Source organism: Moschus berezovskii, chromosome 1, assembly GCF_049115385.1.
Source record: "Moschus berezovskii isolate FMDL1 chromosome 1, NW_MosBer_1.0, whole genome shotgun sequence".
NCBI lineage: Eukaryota > Metazoa > Chordata > Mammalia > Artiodactyla > Moschidae > Moschus > Moschus berezovskii.
This window is the reverse complement of record NC_142460.1, coordinates 23,610,407-23,633,714: the sequence shown is the minus strand read 5'-3', so window position 1 is coordinate 23,633,714 and position 23,308 is coordinate 23,610,407. Positions and strand designations below refer to the sequence as shown.

Here is a 23,308-nt window from a genome sequence, read left to right as displayed (position 1 = left end):
TGAGTTTGAGCAAGCTCTGGTAAAGGGTGAAGGACAGGGACACCTGGTGTGCTGCAGTCCATGGGGTCACAAAGAGTCAGACGTGACTGAGGGACTGAACAACAGTAGGGCTTGTCCATATACTAGGAACTATTACCTGATTGCTTGGGTGCATATTCAGTTGCTTCAGTCATATCTGACTCTTTGTGACTCCATGGGCCATAATCCGCCAGGCTCATCTCTCCATGGGATTTTCCCAAAAAGAATATTGGAGTGAGTTGCCCACCTCTAGGGGATATTCCTGTTCCAAGCATCTAACCCACATCCCGTGCCTTGGCAAGTAATTTGTTACCACTGAGCCACTCAGAGAGCCCTTTTTAAAATTATATTTGCCCAATTTATACAAAATATTATTTGCTTTATATCATTTTCTGAAGATATCATTAAGTTTTAGGAAAACAATTAAGAAAATCTGGAATTTTAACTATTCCCCATTTCTTATATTGCAAAGAAATGATTGTTTTTGAAAGAGTCATGTTTTATTTACATTCCTCTTTATATGATTTTTTAAAAACTTATCAGATGGAAATTTTGATCAGTTGTAGATTTTTTGCTCCTTGATAATACTTCTGCGCATTTAGTGCTTTTGTTTTCATTGTTGTTCAGTCTCACTGAATCATGTCTGTCTCTTTGTGACCCCATGAACTGAAGTAGGCCAGGCTTCCCTGTCCTTCTCTATCTCCCAGAGTTTCCTCAGACTCATATCCATTGCGCTGGTGATGCCATCCAGTCACCTTACTCTCTGCTTCCACGTTCTCCTCCTGCCCTCATCTTTCCCAGCATCACTGTTTTCTCCACTGAGTTCTTACAGAATTACAAACACTTCAGTGTAGTAATGATGATGCAGATGATTTAAGAGGATAAGTGAGATGAGTGAGTTGAGTGGCCAAAGTTCATATTTTTACTATCCAGTTTCTTAATGACTTTTAGATCATTTTACTCAGTCTTATCTTCCATGCGTAACACTAGATGAAAACAAAAGATTATGAATATAGGACGACATTATAACCACATTATAATTAATAGATTCACAGAAAACCAGCTTATTTTTCCTAAAAATTTAGAAATTTGGATTTTAAGATTTGTGAAATGCAGGTATGCTCTGACTACAGTTTTAATAATATAGATGACTACCAACTATAAATATGTACATCTAACATGACTTGTTTTATAAAAATATTAAAGAAGATAATCCTTACATTTATAATTGACAAATAGAAAAATTACATACAGGTATATACACATATTGAATTAAGTGAAAACCAAAGAGCCATACTTTGCATTTCCAATTAGATAATTTATTGGTCGTCAATATCAGTCATTTGTTAGGGTGCAAGCTAACAGATTCCAGCAAACATGAGACAGAGAAGCATATAACTAATAAATAAATAATTAATTTTCTGAAATTCTTAAGGTTTGAGTGTATGCAGTCCTAGGGTAATTAAATCCATCGACTGAATAACGTTATGTCAAATCCACTCATGGTAGCAGGTGTTGGGTTACTCGAGCCACAGTTTAGTAGAAGCTGGAGAAACCACATCTTCTGAAGAACAGTGGACGGTGACAACAGCCAGAGCCAAAGCTTCCGAAACCAGAGCCATACCCGTAGCCTCCGCAGCCACGGCCAAAGCCCAGGCCTCCAAAGCCTCCATAGCCGTAGCCCAGGCCTCCGTAGAAGTTGCTGCAATGGCACATGGTGTCAGGGGTGGTGAGTCCGGTTTGCTGTTCAAGACCAGGTCCTGAGTGTGGATGCCAGCTCGTTCAGAGGGATGCTTATATACCCTGGACTCAACACGTGGTAAAACACGTGGCCATTCCTTTGTATCACTTCAAATTATGCATTTACCAGAGGTAAATTGTTAATCAGTTTGTTGACATAAGGAGAGGCACACACTCATTAAATTGCTTGAGATTGCATAACTGCCTGGCTAAAATGTGCTTGAAATCATTACATTCTTTTTAAATTAGAGGAAAAAAAATTGCCGTCAAAGTCACAAATTTGTGTCGGCACAGTCACAAAGTAAAAATTTCAGGAATAGAATTCTTCATTACTAAGCATATTGCATCATTCATCTATGATGGTGTTTTCTCATAAAATTTTTTCTCATTTCTCATTTTCATAGCACTCTTTGGATTCACTCTTTGGGTTCTCATGTATTAATTCCACCTAGATTTAAATACAATGATCTAAATTTAAAATTTTAAATATGTAAACTTTTTCAAATAAATGTAAATTTATTTCCCATTTGCACGTGTATATATATATATACATATAATATACATAATATATAATATATATGCATACACACACAAGAAAGCTATTTTGATTTTACATATGGTGTACAAACCACCCTTTTGGTTATAAATATCGTAAAATTTATCTCAGGAGTGGAAAGGAGCTTTCCAAGGGAAAATACTCACTTTCATAACCAGTTGAAAACCATTATAAAATATTGCCTCATACGATAATCCTCTTTTTCAGAATGGACAACACCCAAAATATGGTCTAAAAGTGCAGATGATCCTGGCTCTATGTTTTACAGTCACTATCTTTCTTCTCTTCTCTTCTTCATGATCTGTGTATCATTCTTCTGGGAAACCACTCTTGAAATCTCACTCAGCATTCATTCCCAGGCATGCTAGCATCAGCTAGGTCTTTTGTTCTTATCCACTCGTTCCAATCAGTATTTTATCCTTCTACTCATGTGTCTAATTTTATCATAATATTTTTTATCTTAAATTTTCTTTAGCAATTTTGTTTGTCTCAGTCCCTTATTGTCTCTCAGGTAGTAGGCAAATATATTTTTTTTTCATAATACATTACCTACTCATTAAAGTTTAACCTTAAAGGAAAATTATATTGTCTTACAATTATACAGCATTTTTAACAGGTTATTTTAAAATCCTGATGTCTTGAAAATCTCCAAAAATGAATGTTCAGTGATGAAATGACTGAGACAGGAGAAAGGTACAGGAAGCAGTTGGCCAGTCTTCTGCTGTTCCTTGGCTCACTGTGAAGACAGCAAACTTAACCCACGTTTAAGCTCCTCTGGATCTAATTATATCTTGGACTTGGGTCTTTAACAACATATCACTTTCCACGATTTAAATTATTACTGAGGCTTTTGTTCTTTTGTTACTGTGGCTTTGTCTTGAGGCTTATAAATAGCATTTTTATTGAGATATAAATGACATATTGTATTCGTTTCAAATGTACAATGTAACCCTTGCAAGGAGATCCAACCAGTCCATTCTAAAGGAGATCGATCCTGGGTGTTCATTGGAAGGACTGATGCTAAAGCTGAAACTCCAATACCTTGGCCACCTCAAGCGACGAGTTGACTCACTGGAAAAGAGTCTGATGCTGGGAGGGATTGGGGGCAGGAGGAGAAGGGGACGACAGAGAATGAGATGGCTGGATGGCATCACCGACTCCATGGACATGAGTTTGAGTGAACTCTGGGAGCTGGTGATGGATAGGGAGGCCTGGCGTGCTGTGATTCATGGGGTCACAGAGTCGGACACGACTGAGTGACTGAACTGAACTGAATTGAATGATTCAGTATTTACATACACTGTAAAGAGATCACCATAATAAATCTAGTTAAATTCATCACCACACAGGAGTTAAATTTTTTCTTGTGTTAAAAACTATTAAGACTCGCTGTCTTAATAACTTTCAAATGTACAATAGTATCCCCCTGACAATCTATTTTATAACTGAAAGTTTGTAACTTCTGACCACTTTCACCTATTTTGCCCACCCTTCACTCCTGCCTCTGCCAACCAACAACGTGTTCTCTGTATCTATGAGCTCAGATTTTTGTTTTTGCTTTTGTTTTTTAATTCCACACATAAGTGAAATCATACGATATTTGTCTTTCTTTGACTTACCTATTTCACTTCGTGTAATGCCGTCAAAGTCTATCTATGTTGCTATAAGTAGAAAGATTTCTTTTTATGACTATGTAATGTTTCACTGACCTAGAGCCAGACATCTTGGAATGTGATGTCAAGTGGGCCTTAGAAAGCATCACTACGAACAAAGCTAGTGGAGGTGATGGAATTCCAGTTGAGCTATTTCAAGTCTTGAAAGATGATGCTGTGAAAGTGCTGCACTCAATATGCCAGCAGATTTGGAAAACTCAGCAGTGGCCACAGGACTGGAAAAGGTCAGTCTTCATTCCAATCCCAAAGAAAGGCAATGCCAAAGAATGCTCAAACTACCACACTTGCACTCATCTCACACGCTAGTAAAGTCATGCTCAAAATTCTCCAAGGCAGGCTTCAGCAATATGTGAACCGTGAACTTCCAGATGTTCAAGCAGGTTTTAGAAAAGGCAGAGGCACCAGAGATCAAATTGCCAACATCCGCTGGATCATGGAGAAAGCAAGAGAGTTCCAGAAAAACATCTATTTCTGCTTCATTGACTATGCCAAAGCCTTTGACTGTGTCGATCACAATAAACTGTGGAACATTCTGAAAGAGATGGGAATCCCAGACCACCTGACCTGCCTCTTGAGAAACTTGTATGCAGGTCAGGAAGCAACAGTTAGAACTGTACATGGAACAACAGAGTGGTTCCAAATAGGAAAAGGTGTACGTCAAGGCTGTATATTGTCACCTTGCTTATTTAACTTATATGCAGAGTACATCATGAGGAACGCTGGGCTGGAAGAAGCAAAAGCTGGAATCAAGATTGCCGGGAGAAATATCAATAACCTCAGATATGCAGATGACACTACCCTTATGGCAGAAAGTGAAGAGGAACTCAAAAGCCTTTTGATGAAAGTGAAAGAGGAGAGTGAAAAGGTTGGCTTGAAGTTCAACATTCAGAAAACAAAGATCATGGCACCTGGTCCCATCACTTCATGGGAAATAGATGGCAAAACAGTGGAAACAGTGTCAGACTTTATTTTTTTGGGCTCCAAAATCACTGCAGATGCTGATTGCAGCCATGAAATTAAAAGACGCTTGCTCCTTGGAAGGAAAGTTATGACCAACCTTGACAGTATATTAAAAAGCAGAGACATTACTTTGCCAACCAAGGTCTGTCTAGTCAAGGCAATGGTTTTTCCCTTGGTCATGTATGGATGTGAGAGTTGGACTGTGAAGAAAGCTGATCGCCGAAGAATCGATGCTTTTGAACTGTGGTGTTGGAGAAGACTCTTGAGAGTCCCTTGGACTGCAAGGAGATCCAACCAGTCCATTCTAAAGGAGATCAATCCTGGGTGTTCATTGGAGGGACTGATGCTAAAGCTGAAACTCCAATACTTTGGCCACCTCATGCGATGAGTTGACTCACTGGAAAAGACTCTGATGCTGGGAAAGGTTGGGGGCGGGAGGAGAAGGGGACGACAGAGAATGAGATGGCTGGATGTCATCACCGACTCTGTGGACATTAGTTTGAGTGTACTCCGGGAGTTGGTGATGGACAGGGAGGCCTGGCGTGCTGTGATTCATGGGGTCGCGGAGAGTTGGACACGACTGAGCGACTGAACTTAACTGAACTGAACTGAATGTTTCACTTTATATATATAAAACACAGTTTCTTTATCCATTTGTTTTTCCATTTTCTCTTAGGTTGATGCCATATCTGGCTCTTGTAAAAATGATGTTTCCGTGAACAAGAGGGTGTAAATATATATATATATTTGGCCTGCTCTGTGGCTTCTGGGTTACCAGTTTTGCAACCAGGGATTAAATCTGGCCATGGCAGTAAAAGTTCAAAATCTTAACCTCTAATAAACCAGGAAACTCCTCACGAAAATCTTTTGAGTTATTGTTTTTATAACATTTTTGATAATGCATTTTCCTAACTTGATTTGTTTATTGTTTCCCAACCAAAAATATTTGATGAATTAATGAAAAAGTAAATTTTATGTGGCAAAACTTTTGATAATTCTTTAAGGTGACTTATGGACTGAATTGACTTTCAGGTTTTAAAGGAATATTTAACTCAAAGGACTAATTAATCTTAGTGTCAAATCCTGTTTTCTCCTTTATCAAGCTTTAATTTTTATTTTTATTCTGAAAAAGAAAATAATTGGCAAAAATTATATTTTCATCAATGAGTCATTTTGAAGTCAAAGGATGACAAATAATCTAACAAAGTTAAGAATCCCATGAATTGATTCAGTATATACTAGGTTGATTGTGATGGAGCCTAATTTATGTTATTTCCAGTGAAAATAGCTATGGTCACATAAGTTAAAATCCAATAGATTTTACAAAATTTTTAAAATGCTCAAAAATGATATGTGGCATGATTTATTTGTGTAATTTCAAAGAAAATAATAATATGTAAATATATAATTAAAAATCATGGTAAATTGGAAGTGGTCAAGAGGAGATGGCAAGAGTACACATTGACGTTTTAGAAATCAGTGACCTAAAATGGACCAGAATGGACGAATTTAATTCAGATGGCCATTATATCTATTACTAGGGGCAAGAACCCCTTAGAAGAAATGGAATAGCCTCATAGTAACAAAAGAGTCCAAAACGCTGTACTTGGGTGCAATCTCAAAAATGACAGAATAATCTCTATTCGTTTCCAAGGCAAACCGTTCAATATCACAGTAACCCAAGTCTATGCCCTTAGGGAAAGCACACTGACTGAAACCGCCCACCTTGGCCAGGCACCATAGACACCATTTCATGAGCTGTTTTACACCACGAGGTCCTGGTAAGGAACTCAGAACTAGTAAGTCACCCCCAACCGGAAGAGTTCAGGAAAAGTCAAAAGGAGACACCACATGTCCGACCACCTCCCAGAATCCTTCTCACTGGCAACCATCTTGGCTGAACGAGATGCAGCACCACTTGCCCCACCAGGAAGGACTCTGAGTCAGAATGATTGGCTAAAGACAACCAGGAAACTAATCCCATCACCATAAAACCAGGTGCAGAGCAGTTCTCCTGGGTTCTCTTACCTTACTGCTCTCCACCCGGGTGCCCTTTCCCAATAAAATCTCTTGCTTTGTCAGCACATGTGTCTCCTCAGACAATTCATTTTCAAGTGTTAGACAAGAGCCTAGTTTCAGGCCCTGGAAGGGGTCCCCCTTCCTGCAACAAATGGCGACTCTGGTGGGGACTCTTTGCTGCAACTGACATCCTGACCACTCAGGATACTCAGGGGCCAGCTTGCCCACCAAAGGACCAGACCGCAACTGGGACCCTTTTGACCCTGGTCTCTCCTGACACAGACAACTGGCCAGAATGCCCTGACTGGGTAAGGAACAAGGGACTTTATTGACCTCCCTCCCCTTCCCTCTCTCTTTCCTCTCCTTAACCCTTCCTATCCTTCCCCTTTTTTCTAGTTCCCCGGTCCTGGATGCAGGAATCTGGTCGAAGGGCCTCAACCTGACCTGAGGATTGGAGATTGATCACCTCGTTTTGGCAGAGAACTCGAATTCTGGTTCTGTTCTGGTCTGATTTCTGGTTGGGCTGAGTTCCAGCCCTCCCTTCTCCGGAGGCCCAAGGTAAAGTCCCATAATGCCTGGTTATCTGCAGGTGGCAGGAGACGTCTGTAAGGCCACCCTGTTTGCCCCCCTCTCGCTCCTCCTCCCCCTTCTTCTTTCAGCCTGGTTTCCTTTCCTCTCTTTGAAATCTTTGAAGATCTGGGATATTTTCATTCACACTGTTAATACTTGGATCTGAAGTTTTGTGTCTTTATAAGAGTCCCTTGGACTGCAAGGAGATCCAACCAGTCCATTCTAAAGGAGATCAATCCTGGGTGTTCGTTGGAAGGACTGATGCTAAAGCTGAAACTCCAGTACTTTGGTCACCTCATGCGACGAGTTGACACACTGGAAAAGACTCTGATGCTGGGAAGGATTGGGGGTGGGAGGAGAAGGGGACGACAGAGGATGAGATGGCTGGATGGCATCACTGACTCGATGGATGTGAGTTTGAGTGAACTCCGGGAGTTGGTGATGGACAGGGAGGCCTGGCGTGCTGTGATTCACGGGGTCACAAAGAGTCGGACACGACTGAGCGACTGAACTGAACTGAACTGAACTGAAGAGGTTTCCTGAGAGACTGTATACTTGTATTTAAGGGAGTGTCTGATAAGGACTGCCAGGTCTATGTGTGTATTTTAACTCTGTGTTCTGTATTGTGATTTTTGATGGCCATTTTGCTTTGTCTGGTCACCATTTGGTTTAGACCTGCCGCCATTTTGTTAGAACTTGATTTCCTTTGTCTGTGCCTCCCTGTCCATCACCAACTCCCGGAGAGTGCTTACAAATCAAATAACTCTAAATTAAACAATAAATGCCAGGTTCATGTGACCTGGGAATTATTCAATTTTAAATACCTGATATTAATGTTTGTTTGTTGACCTATCTAATATAGACATGTCTTAGAGTAATTAACATTAAGTAGAATATTTTCATTGTACCTAGGTTTAATATAAGTCAAATGTAATCATATCTGTTACAAGTCTGTAAACAAGGAAATTACCTCAAATGAAGAAACTTCTAAAAATATGTAAATGATATATGAACTTTTAGATAAACTCTATTAAGAATAACTATGCTTTAGAAATGTCTGTCTAAAATAGTCTCTCCAGACTTAGGTAACTTGAATTTCAAAGGGTTGTGCTAAAATAAGTGTTGGAAGTCTATTGAATAGTTAGGTCATTTCCAAATAAAATAAGATTTTGAAACATTTCCTACTAAACACTAATTTCCATTTACAAAAAAAAATAAAGAGATTTGGGACTATAAATGAATAATGTTTGGTGCCGTCCTAAAATGTTCTAAGAAAGCAAGGGTTTTAGACATTGTCACTGGTATTTATGCTCAACAATCCATAAAATGCTAATATAAAAGTTAGTTCTTGGTTGCTAACGGAAAGTAGGAAGTGTTTCTTCAGAAAAAGAATAAAAGGTATGAAAAAATACTAAGAAGAATTATGCATGATTAGATTTTCTAAAATTAGATTACAATTAGTTAGATAAATGGATTTTGTTAAGAATGACACAGCCATAGGAAAACTGGTTAGAGCCAACTAGGTCCAAGATTTGACTTTCACTAGACCTTGGTATGTACACCCATTGTGATATATCAACAAGCTAAATTATACACCCATCAACACTGACTCAATCTGACCAAATGTTCTAAACCCTTTTAATTGATTTTTTTAAGCCCCTGCAACATCCCAAAGAGAGATATTAAACTAATTATGTTTATTTGGTTGGTTAAATTACATGAAAAAGATTATCAAATGAGTAATCCACTCATGTTATAATGTATGGTAAAATTACTAATACAGATATCCTAGAAATTATATGGAGTTCTTAACATTCTGATATGTCCTGGTTTTCTAATGGAAAACCTGATGACTTCACAAAAGTTAACAAAAGGACTGAATGAACCAGTGAATATGCTTATAACTTTTATGGTTTCTATCTGAAAAATTATGGCTTTGAATCTTGTGTTTTCGTGGAATAGGGAAAATCTTCCTCTCAAACTAATTATGAGAATAATTTGGTAAGATTATACGTTAGAAACAAAACAATTATATTTTCTTTCTATCTGACTCCTCCAGAAATTGGAAACTCTTAGATTTTCATTAAGTTTATCAAATGAATTAGGAAGGTTATCTCACTAACAGGTACAAAAATCTCAAAGAATTTTTGAGACCTAAAAAAGGGAAGAATTCACCTAGATTTGTTAGGTGAAATCTGTGATAAGCCTTGGTGTGAGTTTCCCAGCCCTGTTTTATTTTAAAAGTTTAGTCTGAGACTCTATAAATGTCTCAGCAAAATAAAAAGCCTATGATCAATTATGGTTATATCATCAGGCAAAAATTAGTGAGAGCAGGCCTATTTTGCAAGCAAACTAGTCTTAATTTGATTATATTTGATAAAAATGAGGGTAATTTTAGGGGAAAAAGATGTTTCAATAAAGGTTAAATCCCAGTTTATTCGTGGAGGTTTGCATCTAGTAAGACTCATTTCTTGGATAGTCCTTTGCTGTTATGCGATACTAATGTAAAATTTAATTGAATTCTTAAAGAACACACTAAATTTGTTTCTGAAGCTTATTTCAGTAATCCATCTTTGGATGAAGATCATTCACCTCATGACCTGCAACCAGGACTGGAAAAAGACATAATATAAGGGACTGTATCCAACTTGGATGGAAGGTCTCTTTATTCAGATACTCTTAACTGGCTCATGCACAAGGAAACTGAAGGGAAATTAACTCTGAGACTAATTCCCACTTCCAAAGGCCCCTGCACTGGATGGTTTATAGGGAAGACAGCTGACCTGATCTCACCTTAAAATGATGCTCAAACAGAGGAGAAACTGCCCTACACCAGGATGAGAAGACGACGACCTCAGAGGGAGGTAGCTTGCCCAAGATGCTGGGCCTGATTCGTATGACCATTTATAATGTTTCCTTAACTTCTTAGACATTTGCATAGAATTCAAATGCTTTTCTATCATAGGCCTGATCCTATGCTAGTTTTAGAAATCAATCCAGTTGTTGAGTCTGTGGCCAATTACCTGTGTCGAGTTCAGGGTTACCTTGGTAAATTTCTCTACTACAAGGCTCTAACCTGTTGGCCCTGAGAAAAGTTACTTTAAAAAAAATTATAGTCATATTCAGGTCACTATTGATATTACTAGATGGGAACACTTCACCTGGCCAATTAATAATGCCTGATCTGAATTGGCCATAAATTTGAGTTTTCTACTATTATTCAAGCTCAATCAAAGCAACAAACAAAGTTTCAGCAAAGGGAAAAACTCTTATAGTTATGGGATGGCTTTATATAGATAATACCAGGCTATGGTAATTTAGATTTAAAGTCTCCTCTACGTTGGAAACAATTACATCATACTAAGGATAATCAGTCTAGTAATGCTAGAAAACTGGGCCATATGCCATAGACAGTGCCAATATATAAGTTCCCTGGAAGATAAAGATTTGTACAGAGTAGACTAAGTCAGATGACCTTGGATATACTGGGCTACATCTAACGGAATCTCTTAAGTTTACTTATGACTTTACTAATACTGCTGGCTATGTTATTTGTATTTCACCTGTTTTACAAAATTGCTGTTTCTTACACTGCCAAATTTCTCCAAGCCAGGCTTCAGCAGTACGTGAACTGTGAACTTCCAGATGTTCAAGCAGGCTTTAGAAAAGGCAGAAGCACCAGAGATCAAATTGCCAACATCCGCTGGATCATGGAGAAAGCAAGAGAGTTCCAGAAAAATATCTATTTCTGCTTCATTGACTATGCCAAAGCCTTTGACTGTGTGGATCACAATAAACTGTGGAACATTCTGAAAGAGATGGGAATACCAGACCACCTGACCTGCCTCTTGAGAAACCTGTATGCAGGTCAGGAAGTAACAGTTAGAACTAGACATGGAACAACAGACTGGTTCCAAATAGGAAAAGGAGTACATCAAGGCTGTATATTGTCACCCTGCTTATTTAACTTATATGCAGAGTACATCATGAGGAATGCTGGGCTGGAAGAAGCACAAGCTGGAATCAAGATTGCTGGGAGAAATATGAATAACCTCAGATGTGCATAAGACATCACCCGTATGGCCGAAAGTGAAGAGGAACTCAAAAGCCTCTTGATGAAAGTGAAAGAGGAGAGTGAAAAGGTTGGCTTGAAGCTCAACATTCAGAAAACAAAGATCATGGCATCTGGTCCCATCACTTCATGGGAAATAGATGGGAAACAGTGGAAACAGTGTCAGACTTTTTTGGGGGGGGGCTCCAAAAATCCCTGCTGATGCTGATTGCAGCCATGAAATTAAAAGACGCTTACTCCTTGGAACGAAAGTTATGACCAACCTAGATAGTATATTAAAAAGCAGAGACATTACTTTGCCAACCAAGGTCCGTCTAGTCAAGGCTATGGTTTTTCCCGTGGTCATGTATGGATGTGAGAGTTGGACTGTGAAGAAAGCTGATTGCCGAAGAATTGATGCTTTTGAACTGTGGTGTTGGAGAAGACTCTTGAGAGTCCCTTGGACTGCAAGGAGATCCAACCAGTCCATTCTAAAGGAGATCAATCTTGGGTGTTCATTGGAAGGACTGATGCTAAAGCTGATACTTTAGCCACCTCATGCGACGAGTTGACTCACTGGAAAAGAGTCTGATGTTAGGAGGGATTGGGGGTGGGAGGAGAAGGGGACGACAGAGAATGAGATGGCTGGATGGCATCACCGACTCGATGGACATGAGTTTGAATGAACTCCGGGAGTTGGTGATGGACAGGGAGGCCTGGCGTGCTGTGATTCATGGGGTCGCAAAGAGTCAGACATGACTGAGCGACTGAACTGAACTGAACTGACACTGCCAAATATGTGACTGAGCCCTCTGATAAAATAATGTATAGTTCCATGTGAGATAGAATATGGTAACAGTGTAACTCTAGATATGGAAAGAAGCAACAAGAGGGAATGTTTTACGGGTCCAAGAAGCTAGTAAGACAGGTGGTCCAGGGAATTTTGGATACTGTTTTATGTCCTAGTCCAGTAACACCACACTGAGTGACCTGTCAGCAAAATCCTTGCCAAACCTGAGAATGGACATTCTCAGCACTGTGGGATAAAATGCTAATGAAATGCCCCCCCTCGAAATCATGGTTAAGTTTATGAGCAAAAAGGGGCTCTGCCAACTGAAAACTGACACTTGCCATCCACATCTACAAATATTAAATCATGGCCACTGCAACTGCTGACCTTCAACGCCCCTGAAAGGAGTTTAGGGTAAAAATAAGGAATGAGGCACTCTGTGCTGTGGGAAAAACTGGCAGACAGGCCTTCAGATAGTTAGATCTTTTCAGGAGAAGATTTTATGAGTCCCAATTCTTGCATCTTCTCATACCTAGAGAAACACTGACATCATTAATGGTGACATCTGCTTTGGCTAATAAGGAAATTTTTACAACTATAAGTCAAAATAGAATAGCTATGGTTCAGACATCCTGGGAAATAACTAGGTGATACTGTGGATGTAATTTCAGACTAGACCTTGTATTGCTAAACACTTGAGTTTTCTGCGTCATGTCAGGCTTGGATGCCACCATTCTCAAAACAATGTCTGCTGGAAGCTAGTGACTGCAACCTTACTTTTTATAAAACTAGGCAACTGGCTACCTGGCTACAAGTCTCCCTGAAGTGCCAGGTCCAGACTGGGTTTCAGGTCTGTTCTTCTAAAAAGAAATGAGATTTATTTTGTCTATTAAAATTCCAGCTATCATTCCTCCAACTACTTCTAATTGGGTCTGTTACACCAAATTGGCAGACCAAGGGATTGAGATTTTAATCATACAAGACTCAGATCTAGGAATTGGAACTCAGGAATACTTCCAATTCAGTGTCTCTTCTCCAAGCTGAGGCAGTCCTATGCCCCATTTTGGCAGGAAGTTATCACAGTCATAGTTGCTTAATTCCCTAAATTAAAACTGAGCAGGACTCTGTGGGGCTCTGGAGTACAGATCTGTTCTGTGTTCTCCATTTCTTGTCTATATGATATAGGCTTCATTCAGCCTCCTTGACCTTCCCTGAGTTCCAAACGGTGGATTCAAATAATTGCTAATCAGGGAAGGGAGGGGATACAGAAACAAAGGAGAAACAATCAAATGGTGGTACAGCCTCCAGACAGGGTTCTGGTTCCTACTCAAAAAATATGCTTAACAATGTCTTTGAGTTCTTCTACAGAACTGGGTCCCCCACCAAGGTGGAGGATGGCAACTTCAGACTGAACACAAGATTCCTGGAGCACAGCTCTGTTGCTTCACCACCAACCAATCAAAGTCACAAAACCTGCAGCCCTCACCCCAAATGTTGCCTTCTGTTTCCGAGGACCAGAGATGACCATCCTATTAGGTCTCCTGCTTGGCCCCTGTCTATTTCATCTCTGAGAGGAGCCAATAGGATCAAACTAAATTGTTATTATTACAAGGGTGATTGCTGGTTTCAGGCAGAAACATACCTCAACTTAGATCAGGTAGAGAAAGACTTCTGCTCTACTAGGCAGGCCTGCGCACATGCACAGCAGGAAGAAGTTACAGAAGAAAGAGACCTCTGCCCCAATTCCCAAGAAGTATCTTGAGTATGAAGTCTTTCAAGGGGGAGTTGTTAGGGGAAGCACACTGACTGAAACCGCCCACCCTGGCCAGGCACCATAGTAACCATTTCATGAGTTGCTTTATGACAGGAGATCCTGGTAAGGAATATGGAACTAATAAGCCATCACCAACCAGAAGAGTTCAGTAAAGTTCAAAAGGAGACACCACATGTCTGACCACCTCCCAGAATCCTTTTCACTGGCATCCATCTTGGCTGAATGAGATACACCACCACTTGCACCACCAGGAAGGACTCTGAGTCAGAATGATTGGCTAAAGACAACCTGGAAACTAATCCCATCACCATAAAACCCAAGACTGCAAAGCCACATGGAAGAGCAGTTTTCCTGGGTTCACTTACCCTACTGCTCTCCACCCGGGTGCCCTTTCCCAAAAAAATCATTTGCTTTGTCAGCACGTGTGTCTCCTTGGACAATTCATTTCTGAGTGTTAGACAAGAACCCAGTTTCGGGCCCTGAAAGGGATCCCCCTTCCTGCAGCACTACCACTAATTCCGAAGAAGCTGAAGTTGAATGGTTCCATGAAAACCTACAAGACCTTCTAGAACTAAAACCAAAAGAAGATGTCCATTTTATCATACAGGACTGGAATGCAAAAGAAGGAAGTCAAGAGACAACTTGAGTAACAGGCAAGTTTGCCCTTGGAGTACAAAATGAAGCAGGGCAAAGGCTAACAGAGTTTTGCCAAGAGAACACATTGGTCATAGCAAACATCCTCTTCTAGCAACATAAGAGACGTCTCTACACATGTACATCACCAGATGGTTGATACCGAAGTCAGATTGATTATATTCTTTGCAGACAAAGATGGAGAAGCTCTATAGTTAGAAGAGACAACACTGGGAGCTGACTGTGGCTGAGATCATGAACTCCTTATTGCCAAGTTCAGATTTGAATTGAAGAAAGGGAATCAAATCCCTTATGATTCTACAGTAGAAGTGTCAAATAGATTCAAGGGATTAAATCTGATAAACAGTGTGCCTGAAGAACTATGAATGGAAGTTCATGACATTGTACAGGAGGTGGTGATCAAAAGCATTCCCAAGGAAAAAAAAAATGCAAAAAGGCAAAATGGTTGCCTGAGGAGGCCTTACAAATAGCTGAGAAAAGAAGAAAAGCTAAAGGCAAAGGAAGAAAGGAAGATATACCCATCTGAAGGTGGAGTTCTAAAGAAGAGCAAGGAGAGATAAGAAAGCTTTCCTAAGTGAACAATGCAAAGAAATAGAGGAAAACAATAGAATGGGAAAGACTAGAGCTGTCTTGAAGAAAATTAGGGACACCAATGGAACATTTCATGGGAAAATGAGCACAATAATGTATAGAAAGAGCATGGACCTAGCAGGAGCAGAAGAGATTAAGAAGAGGTGGAAAGAAAACACAAAAGAACTATAAAAAAAAAAAAAAAAAGCTCTAAATGAACCAAATAACCACGATGGTGTGATCACTCACTCAGAGCCAGCCATCTCAGAGTGCAAAGTCAAATGGCCCTTAGGAAGCATCACTAAGAACAAAGCTATTGGAGGTGATGGAATTCCAGCTGAGCTATTTCAAATCCTAAAAGATAATTCTGTGAAAGTGCTACACTCAATATGCCAGCAAATTTGGAAAACTCAGCAGTGGCCACAGGACTGGAAAAGGTTAGTTTTCATTCCAATCCCTAAGAAAGGCCAAATAATGTTCAAAGTACTGCACAGTTGCACTCATCTCACATCCTAGCAAATTAATGCTCAAAATTCTCCAAGCCAGACTTCAACAGTACATAAACTGAGAACTTCCAGATGTGCAAGCTGGGTTTAAAAAATCAGAGGAACTAGAGATCAAATTGCCAAGAACTGTTAGATCATAGAAAAAGCAAGAGAGTTCCAGAAAAACATCTACTTCTGCTTCATTGACTATGCTGAAGCCTTTGACTGTGTGGATCACAACAAACTGTGGAAAATTCTTAAAGAGATGAGAATACCAAACCACCTTTCCTGTCTCCTGAGAAACCTGTATGAAGGTCAAGAAGCAGTAGTTAAACTGCACTTGAAATGATGGACTGGTTCAAAATTGGGAAAGGAGTACTTCAAGGTTGTATACTGTCACCCTGCTTATTTAGCTTCTATACAGAGTACATCATGTTAAATGTTGGGCGGATGAGGCACAAGCTGGAATCAAGATTGCTGGGAGAAATATCTCTAACGTCATATATGCAGATAACACCACCTTTATGGGAGAAAGTAAAAAGGAACTAAAGTGCCTTTTGATGAGAGTAAAAGAAAATAGTGAAAAAGCTGGCTTAAAGCTCAACATTCAAAAAATAAGATCATGGCACCCAGTCCCATCACTTCTTGGCAAATAGATGGGGAAACAATGGAAGCAGTGAGAGACTTGATTTTCTTGGGTTCCAAAATCACTGAAAATGTTGACTGCAGTCGTGAAACTAAGACAGCTGCCTCTTGAAAGGAAAGCTATGACCAACCTAGACTGCATATTAAAAAGCAGAGACATTACTTTCCTGACAAAGGTCCATATAGTCAAAGCTATGGTTTTTCCAGTAATCATATATGGATGTATAAGTTATACCATAAAGAAGGCTGAGAGCTGAAGAATTGATGCTTTTGAACTGTGGTGCTGGAAAAGACACTTGAGATTCTCTTGGACAGCAAGGAGATCAAGCCAGTCAATCCTAAATGAAATCAGTCCTGAATAATCATTGAAATGACTGATGACGCTGAAGCTCCAATACTTTGGCCACCTGTTGCAAAGAACTGATTCATTAGAAAAGACCCTGGTGCTGGGAAAGATTGAAGGCTGGAAGAGAAGGGGAGGACAGAGGACAAGATGGTTGGATGGCATCACTGACTCAATGGACATGAGTTTAAATAAGCTCAATAAATGGTGAAGGACAGGGAAGCCTGCTGTGCTGCAGTCCATGGGATCGCAAAGAGTTGGACACGACTGAGGGAATGAACAAGAACAACATTATTAAGAATAAAAAATTGTGAAACAATGCTGTGAAATATATGAGCCATGTATTTTTATTTATTTCATTCTGTGTTAAATAATAGAACAAATATAATATCTTGTAGATATTAATTATCTTTGAAAACTGAGAAATGTACATTTCTATTGAGTGTTTTTTTTTATTTTTTGGAAGTGTGGTTTTGTTAATTCAGTGGACTCTAAGATTGAGCCAGCTTCCCTGACAGCTCAGTTGTAAAGAATCCACCTGCAATGTGGGAGACCCTGGTTCAATTCCTGGGTTGGGAAGATCCGCAGGAGAAGGGATAGGCTACCCACTCCAGTGTTCTTGGGCTTCCCTTGTGGCTCAGCTAGTAATGAATCTGCCTGCAATGTGGGAAACCTGGGTTCGATCCCTGGGTTGGGAAGATCTCCTGGAGAAGGAAAAGTCTACCCACTCCAGTATTCTGCCTGGAGAATTCCATGGACTGTATAGGGGTCACAAAGAGTCGGACATGACTGAGCAGCTTTCACTAATACCTAGATTGAGTAATTCTCTGTTAATCTTTTGGGGAACTGTCAACAAGAAGACAGTGAGTTGATTGTGAAGCTCAGATCCTGTTTTGATGTACTAAATGATGAAAATATATTCTTGCATTGCCAAATTATAGCTGTTATTTGGAAGCCAAAGGCACTTCTGGTGGCTCAGCGGTAAAACAAAATCTATGTGCTAATTCAGGAGACACAGGTTTGATCCCTTGGTAAGGAAGTTCCCCTGGAGAAGGAAATGGCAACCCACTCCAGTATTCTTGCCTGGAAAATCCCATGGAAAGAGGAGCCTGTTGGGCAACATACAGTTCATGGAGCTGCAAAAGATTCAGATGTGAATCAGTGACTAAACAGCAGCAACAAAGGGCACTTCCACCGTGAATTCAAAATGTGATTGTTAGACAAAATTAATTGAATCATAAAGTAGGATGTAAAAAATTAGGATAGTATATTTCGCTAGGCTTGTCATCCACGATGCTTTTCTATATAATGATATTGATGGGTGCTTTTATTTTTAGCCCTATAGGGCATGTTCATAGACTAGGAACTATTACCTGATTAAGTGTGATATAAGGGAGTCATTAATGTATAATATCTCATCTGTTCTGTATATTGAAACTTTGTAATATTCAGACTGGATTGATTGAACGGATAGATGACAACTCATGCCTGAGCAAGTTTCTTTATACGTAGATGGTCTACGTATAAATGAGGACTTTCATCTTCTATAGACAAAGGTATATACATATACATATATATATATAAAATAGATATGCATATAAATATAGGCAAGATATAGGGCTTCCCCAGTGGCTCAGCAGTAAAGAATCCACCTGCAATGCCGGAGCTGCAGGAGCTGCAGTTTCAATCCCTGGGTTTGGAAGATCCCCTGGCTGAGGGCATGGTGGCCCACTCCAATATTCTTGCCTGGGGAATCCCATGGATAGAGGACCTTGGCAGGCTACAGTCCACGGAGTCACAAAGAGTCGGACACAACTGAAGAGACTTAGCATGCGAGCACACACATAGGTAAAATCTAGCTAAAGCTAGCACTGAAATTGAATTTCAGTTTTTTATATATTCTACAATAATAAAATATAAAAATGGCAATTCTGTCTAAGAAAATCTTCTTTCACATCCCCCATAAATTCAGCTAAGTTCAGGGGAGCTGAGCAAAGCTTTCAAGGTACTCTGCTTGCCTGCATGGATTGAGGGAAAGACACTGAAGGAGGCTGCCTTCTGGCACCGACATTCAGATCTCGGCCTTAGTCCTGATCTTGTCACTAGAGGTGATAGAACTCTTTAGAAACCAACTGCTTCTCTGACTTTTTTTTTTTTTTGAAGCTACAAGATGAGCTACAAAGCACTACTGATATTTAATGTTTGTTTATGAGATTGCTGTCTGACTGAATCAAATATATTTAACCAATTTTAACAAAACCCCTTCATAGATACAGAGAACAGATTGGTGGCTGCCAGAAGAGGAAGAGTTGGGGTGGGAAAAATGGGTGAAGGAGGTCAAAAGCTACAAACTTTTAGTTACAAACTAAGTAAATGGTTGTACATCATGATGATTATGGCTAATAATCACACTATATCACATGTTTTAAAGTTGATAAGAGAATACTGTTAAAAGTTCTCATAGGAAAAAAAAAATGAGACTATGTGGTGATGGATGCTAACTAGACTTAATGTGATATATATTTTGCAATGTTCTCAAATACTGTAGCTGAGTTGGTAAAGAATCCACCTGCAATGCAGTAGGCCTGGGTTCAATCCTTGGGTTGGGAAGATCCCAACAAGAAGGGAAAGGTTACCCATTCCAGTATTCTGGTCTGGAGAATTCCACGGACTGGATAGTCCATGGGGTCACAAAGAGTCAGACAGGACTGAGAAATTTCACTTTCACTTCACTTTCACAAATACTGAGTCATTATGTTATACACCTGAAACCAATATAATGCTATATGTCAAGTATAACACAATAAAAAAAATATTGTTTATATTTTTACCCAAATACATCATTTGATTTCAGAAAAGAATTGGTATGTGCTTACATATTTTTCTTATTTAATCAGTAAAATGTTCCATTCTGCCCAGTTTAAAAGGAAAAATTCAGATTTAACTGAAATTCAGATTTCTAGAAAAGCTCTTTGGATTTATCTGTGCTTGTCATCAGTATTAGCTAAAAAAGAAATTAATTCACAACTACATAATTTTGTTTCTTTTCCTTGTTAGGTTAAAAAATGGTCAATATAATGAAAGTAGAAAAGAAAAATATCACATGAAGTCATGAAGATTAAGTAATAATATAGGAGAGCTAATTCGAGATGTCTTATTTAAAATATTTTTAGTTAAATGATGTCCTATGAAAAATATTACCCTAATTCTTTATTTACTTATAGATCAGATGCTTGATGAAAGTATCAAATGAAATAATATGCAGAACAGAGTGATATAAAAGGTGAATTAAATTTTTGGATAGGTGGTTTACTTTCCTAATTAGCCTAGTGATGGTTTAATCTACTACCATTTGTTTGCACTTAAAATAAGCCAAATATTAATAAATTTTGGGTAAATGGAAAGATTCATTATACTAAATTAAGAAATGTGAGCTACATTACATAAAACATTTTTTAAATAAATTTGAAACTATGTTTAATCAATATTGCCTTTTGTTCACTTAAATCTAAAGACTATCTAAATAAAAGCAAGAAATAGAAAAATATTGGATCACTGAAAAACCTGTTCTTTTTAGTCTAGAATTAGTCCTTATGTCAGCCTTTCCATCTGTGCAGATACTTGTGAGTAAAAAAAGATTCTAAACTAAGGCAATACCACCCTTTATTGACAGTTGAGTAGGATGAAAACTTCATAACTTTCATATATTTTTCTTTCATGAAGAAGACAAAAACCAAATTTTATTTTCAAATTTAATGTTTTATTTGAAATTGAACAGATAATCCAATCAGTTTCAAAAGCAAAATTAGAGGATTCTAGGATTATGATGGAGATATAGAAGTATATTAAAAGACTATGCAAAATTCTAAGAAGTTAGATGCTTCTGTGCAAATAACTCCAGAATGATCTTTGTTGTCTTACTATTGAGATCAGACTTGGAAAGTCCCCTATAACTTCAGATGTTGGAGAGGGATTTCAGTAGAAGCTAGAGAATCCATATCTTCCAAAGAAAGATGGGCAGCGATTGTAGCCATATCCAAAGCTTCCAAATCCAGAGCCACATCCGTAGCCTCCAAAGCCAGAGCCAAAGCCCAGCCTGCGGAAGCTGCCGCATCCGCAGCCGCGGCCAAAGCCCAGACCGCCAAAGCCTCCGTAGCCGTGGCGAAGGCCTCCGTAGAAGTTGCTGTAATGGCACATGGTGTCAGGGGCGGTGAGTCCGGTTTGCTGGTCAAAGCGAGAACCTGAGTGTGGATGTCAGCACGTGTAGAGGGCTGCTTATATACCCTGGTCAGAGCATGTAATAAATCACATGTACCCTCGTGTTAGTCATGGTTTCATTATACATACTTGTCAGGCAACATACTTGGCACAACTCATTAGTTCATTATTCCCTAACACAGGGAGAAGGCCTTACACTCATTAAAATATTTAAGATCACTTTGATGCCAAGTTAGTGTGTCCCTTAAAAGTCAGGGCATCACTTTATCTTAAAAGCTATTGCATCACTTTATCAAATCATCACTTGGCACACTTTAAATACACACAATTATTTTTGTCAATTATACATCACGAAAGCAGGTGAAAACAGTTATTGCATCATTTTGTAAGAAGGAATGCTATATCTTCAAAGTCTAGACACTTCAGACTCCAAATAACATTCTTCATTGTTGGGCATACCGATCATGTTTGATTGTGTTGTGTTTTTCAATTAAATACTTCTTCATCTGGTTTTTTTTTCCCCCTTAGATGCTTCACTTGCAAACCAAAGAAACTAGGTCAAATTTAAAGACCTATAATCTATCATATCCTTTTAAATCATTTTTCCTCTGTTCCAATACTGACTTATTTCTTTCAAAAATAAAACAAACATTTGAGAGCCATAATGAATCAACTTGACTGTTGCAAACACCAGTAAGGACCTCTAGAAAAATAAATTTGTTTAGTTTTAGAATGTTGACAATCACAACTGACACGCATATTGCTTTTCATGCTACTTTAGAAATTAAAAAATATTTTGCTTTTTATAATTGATGAGCCAATCCTGCCATGTAATTTTAATTAAAATCCATTGGTTGCTCGTCATTCTCTGTGCTGTACACCTGCATGTGCTCTGACAATCACAGAATAAAACTGTTCCAAAACTGACAGCAAATCACAGTAATCAAAACTTCATTTCAGAACTTCTGCTTTAAAAGCAGATTAAAGGTTATCTTCTCAAATCCTCACCCTCTTCTCTAGCCTGTCATCCATCCAAGTTGCCTCCAAAGGGCATGTTACATCTCCCTCCTTGTCTTTACATTCACCATCTCCTCCTGTTTATTCACCCACATATCTACCTCATACAATACCCTTTTTTAATTAATACATTTTATTTGAAGGACAGTTTTAAGTTTACAGAGTAATTGAGCAGGAAATACAGAATTCCTATATAAACCCCCATACACACAATTTCCCCTATTATTGAACACCTTGAATCATATGATATATCGATTATAATTAATGAACCAATAATGACACATTACTAATTAAAATCTATGGTATACTGTCCTGTGGGTTTTGACAAATGCATAATGTCACTGACCTCTATTACAATATCATACAGAATAATTTCTGTGTTCTAAAAATCCCCTGTGCTCCAATTATTCTTCGCTCCTTCTTCAGAACTCCAGGAAACACTAACCTTTTGACTGTCTTCATTGCGTTTTCTTTTCAAGAATGTCGGACAGTATTTAGTCTTTTCACATTGACTTCTTCCACTTAACAATAAGCCTTTATGAGTCCTCCCTATCCTTCCATGGCTTGATACCTCATTTCTTTTTATTGCTGGATAATATTCCGTTGCCTGGATGTACCTCAGATGATTTATCCATTCACTCTTTGAAGGACACCTTAATTACTTCCAAAGTTTGACAAATAGGAATAAAACTTCTATAAACGTCCATGTTCAGGTTTTTGTGTGTTTATGTTTTCATTTGGGTAAATACCAGGGAAAGGGATTGTTGAATCTTTTTCATAAAACCGTCTTTAGCTTTGTGAAAAGCTGCCAGATTGTCTTCCAAAATTGCTATACCATTTTTTATTCCCATTAGCAATGAATAATAGCTTCTGTTGCTCCATAGTCAAGCCAACATTTGCTGTTTTTAGTGTTTTAAAATTTAGTCATTCTAACAGATATGTTGTTCTTCCCTCATGGCCCAGCTGATAATTCGCCTGCAATGCAGGAGACCTGGGTTTGATCCCTGGTTGGGAAGATCCCTTGGAGACAGGAACAGTTACCCACTCCAGTATTCTAGGCTGGCGAATTCCGTGGACTGTATAGTCCATGGGGTTGCAGAGAGTCAGACACGACTGAACGACTTTCACTTTCAATTCACTTTCAACATATATGTTACAATCTCTTTTAAAATATCAACTTTTGATATCAAGCTTCAGTTCTACAATTATCCATTAGGCTAGATGG

The 23,308-nt window shown here is 38.8% G+C and overlaps 3 protein-coding genes across 3 annotated transcripts in view; all 3 read right to left on the bottom strand.

Moving 5' to 3' along the window:
* Positions 1-23,308, bottom strand: part of LOC148778694 (keratin-associated protein 19-3-like) — a 60,933-nt gene that overhangs the window by 4,646 nt on the left and 32,979 nt on the right. The gene's annotated exons all lie outside the window — the stretch shown is intronic.
* On the bottom strand, positions 1,555-1,734 carry LOC148778697 (keratin-associated protein 19-7-like). The gene has a single exon (XM_088836133.1). The coding sequence runs from the start codon at positions 1,732-1,734 to the stop codon at positions 1,555-1,557; it is 180 nt and encodes a 59-aa protein (XP_088692259.1).
* On the bottom strand, positions 20,803-21,291 carry LOC148778696 (keratin-associated protein 19-5-like). The gene has a single exon (XM_088836110.1). It carries the CDS (start codon positions 21,043-21,045, stop codon positions 20,824-20,826), a length of 222 nt encoding a protein of 73 aa, XP_088692236.1. The 5' UTR covers positions 21,046-21,291; the 3' UTR covers positions 20,803-20,823.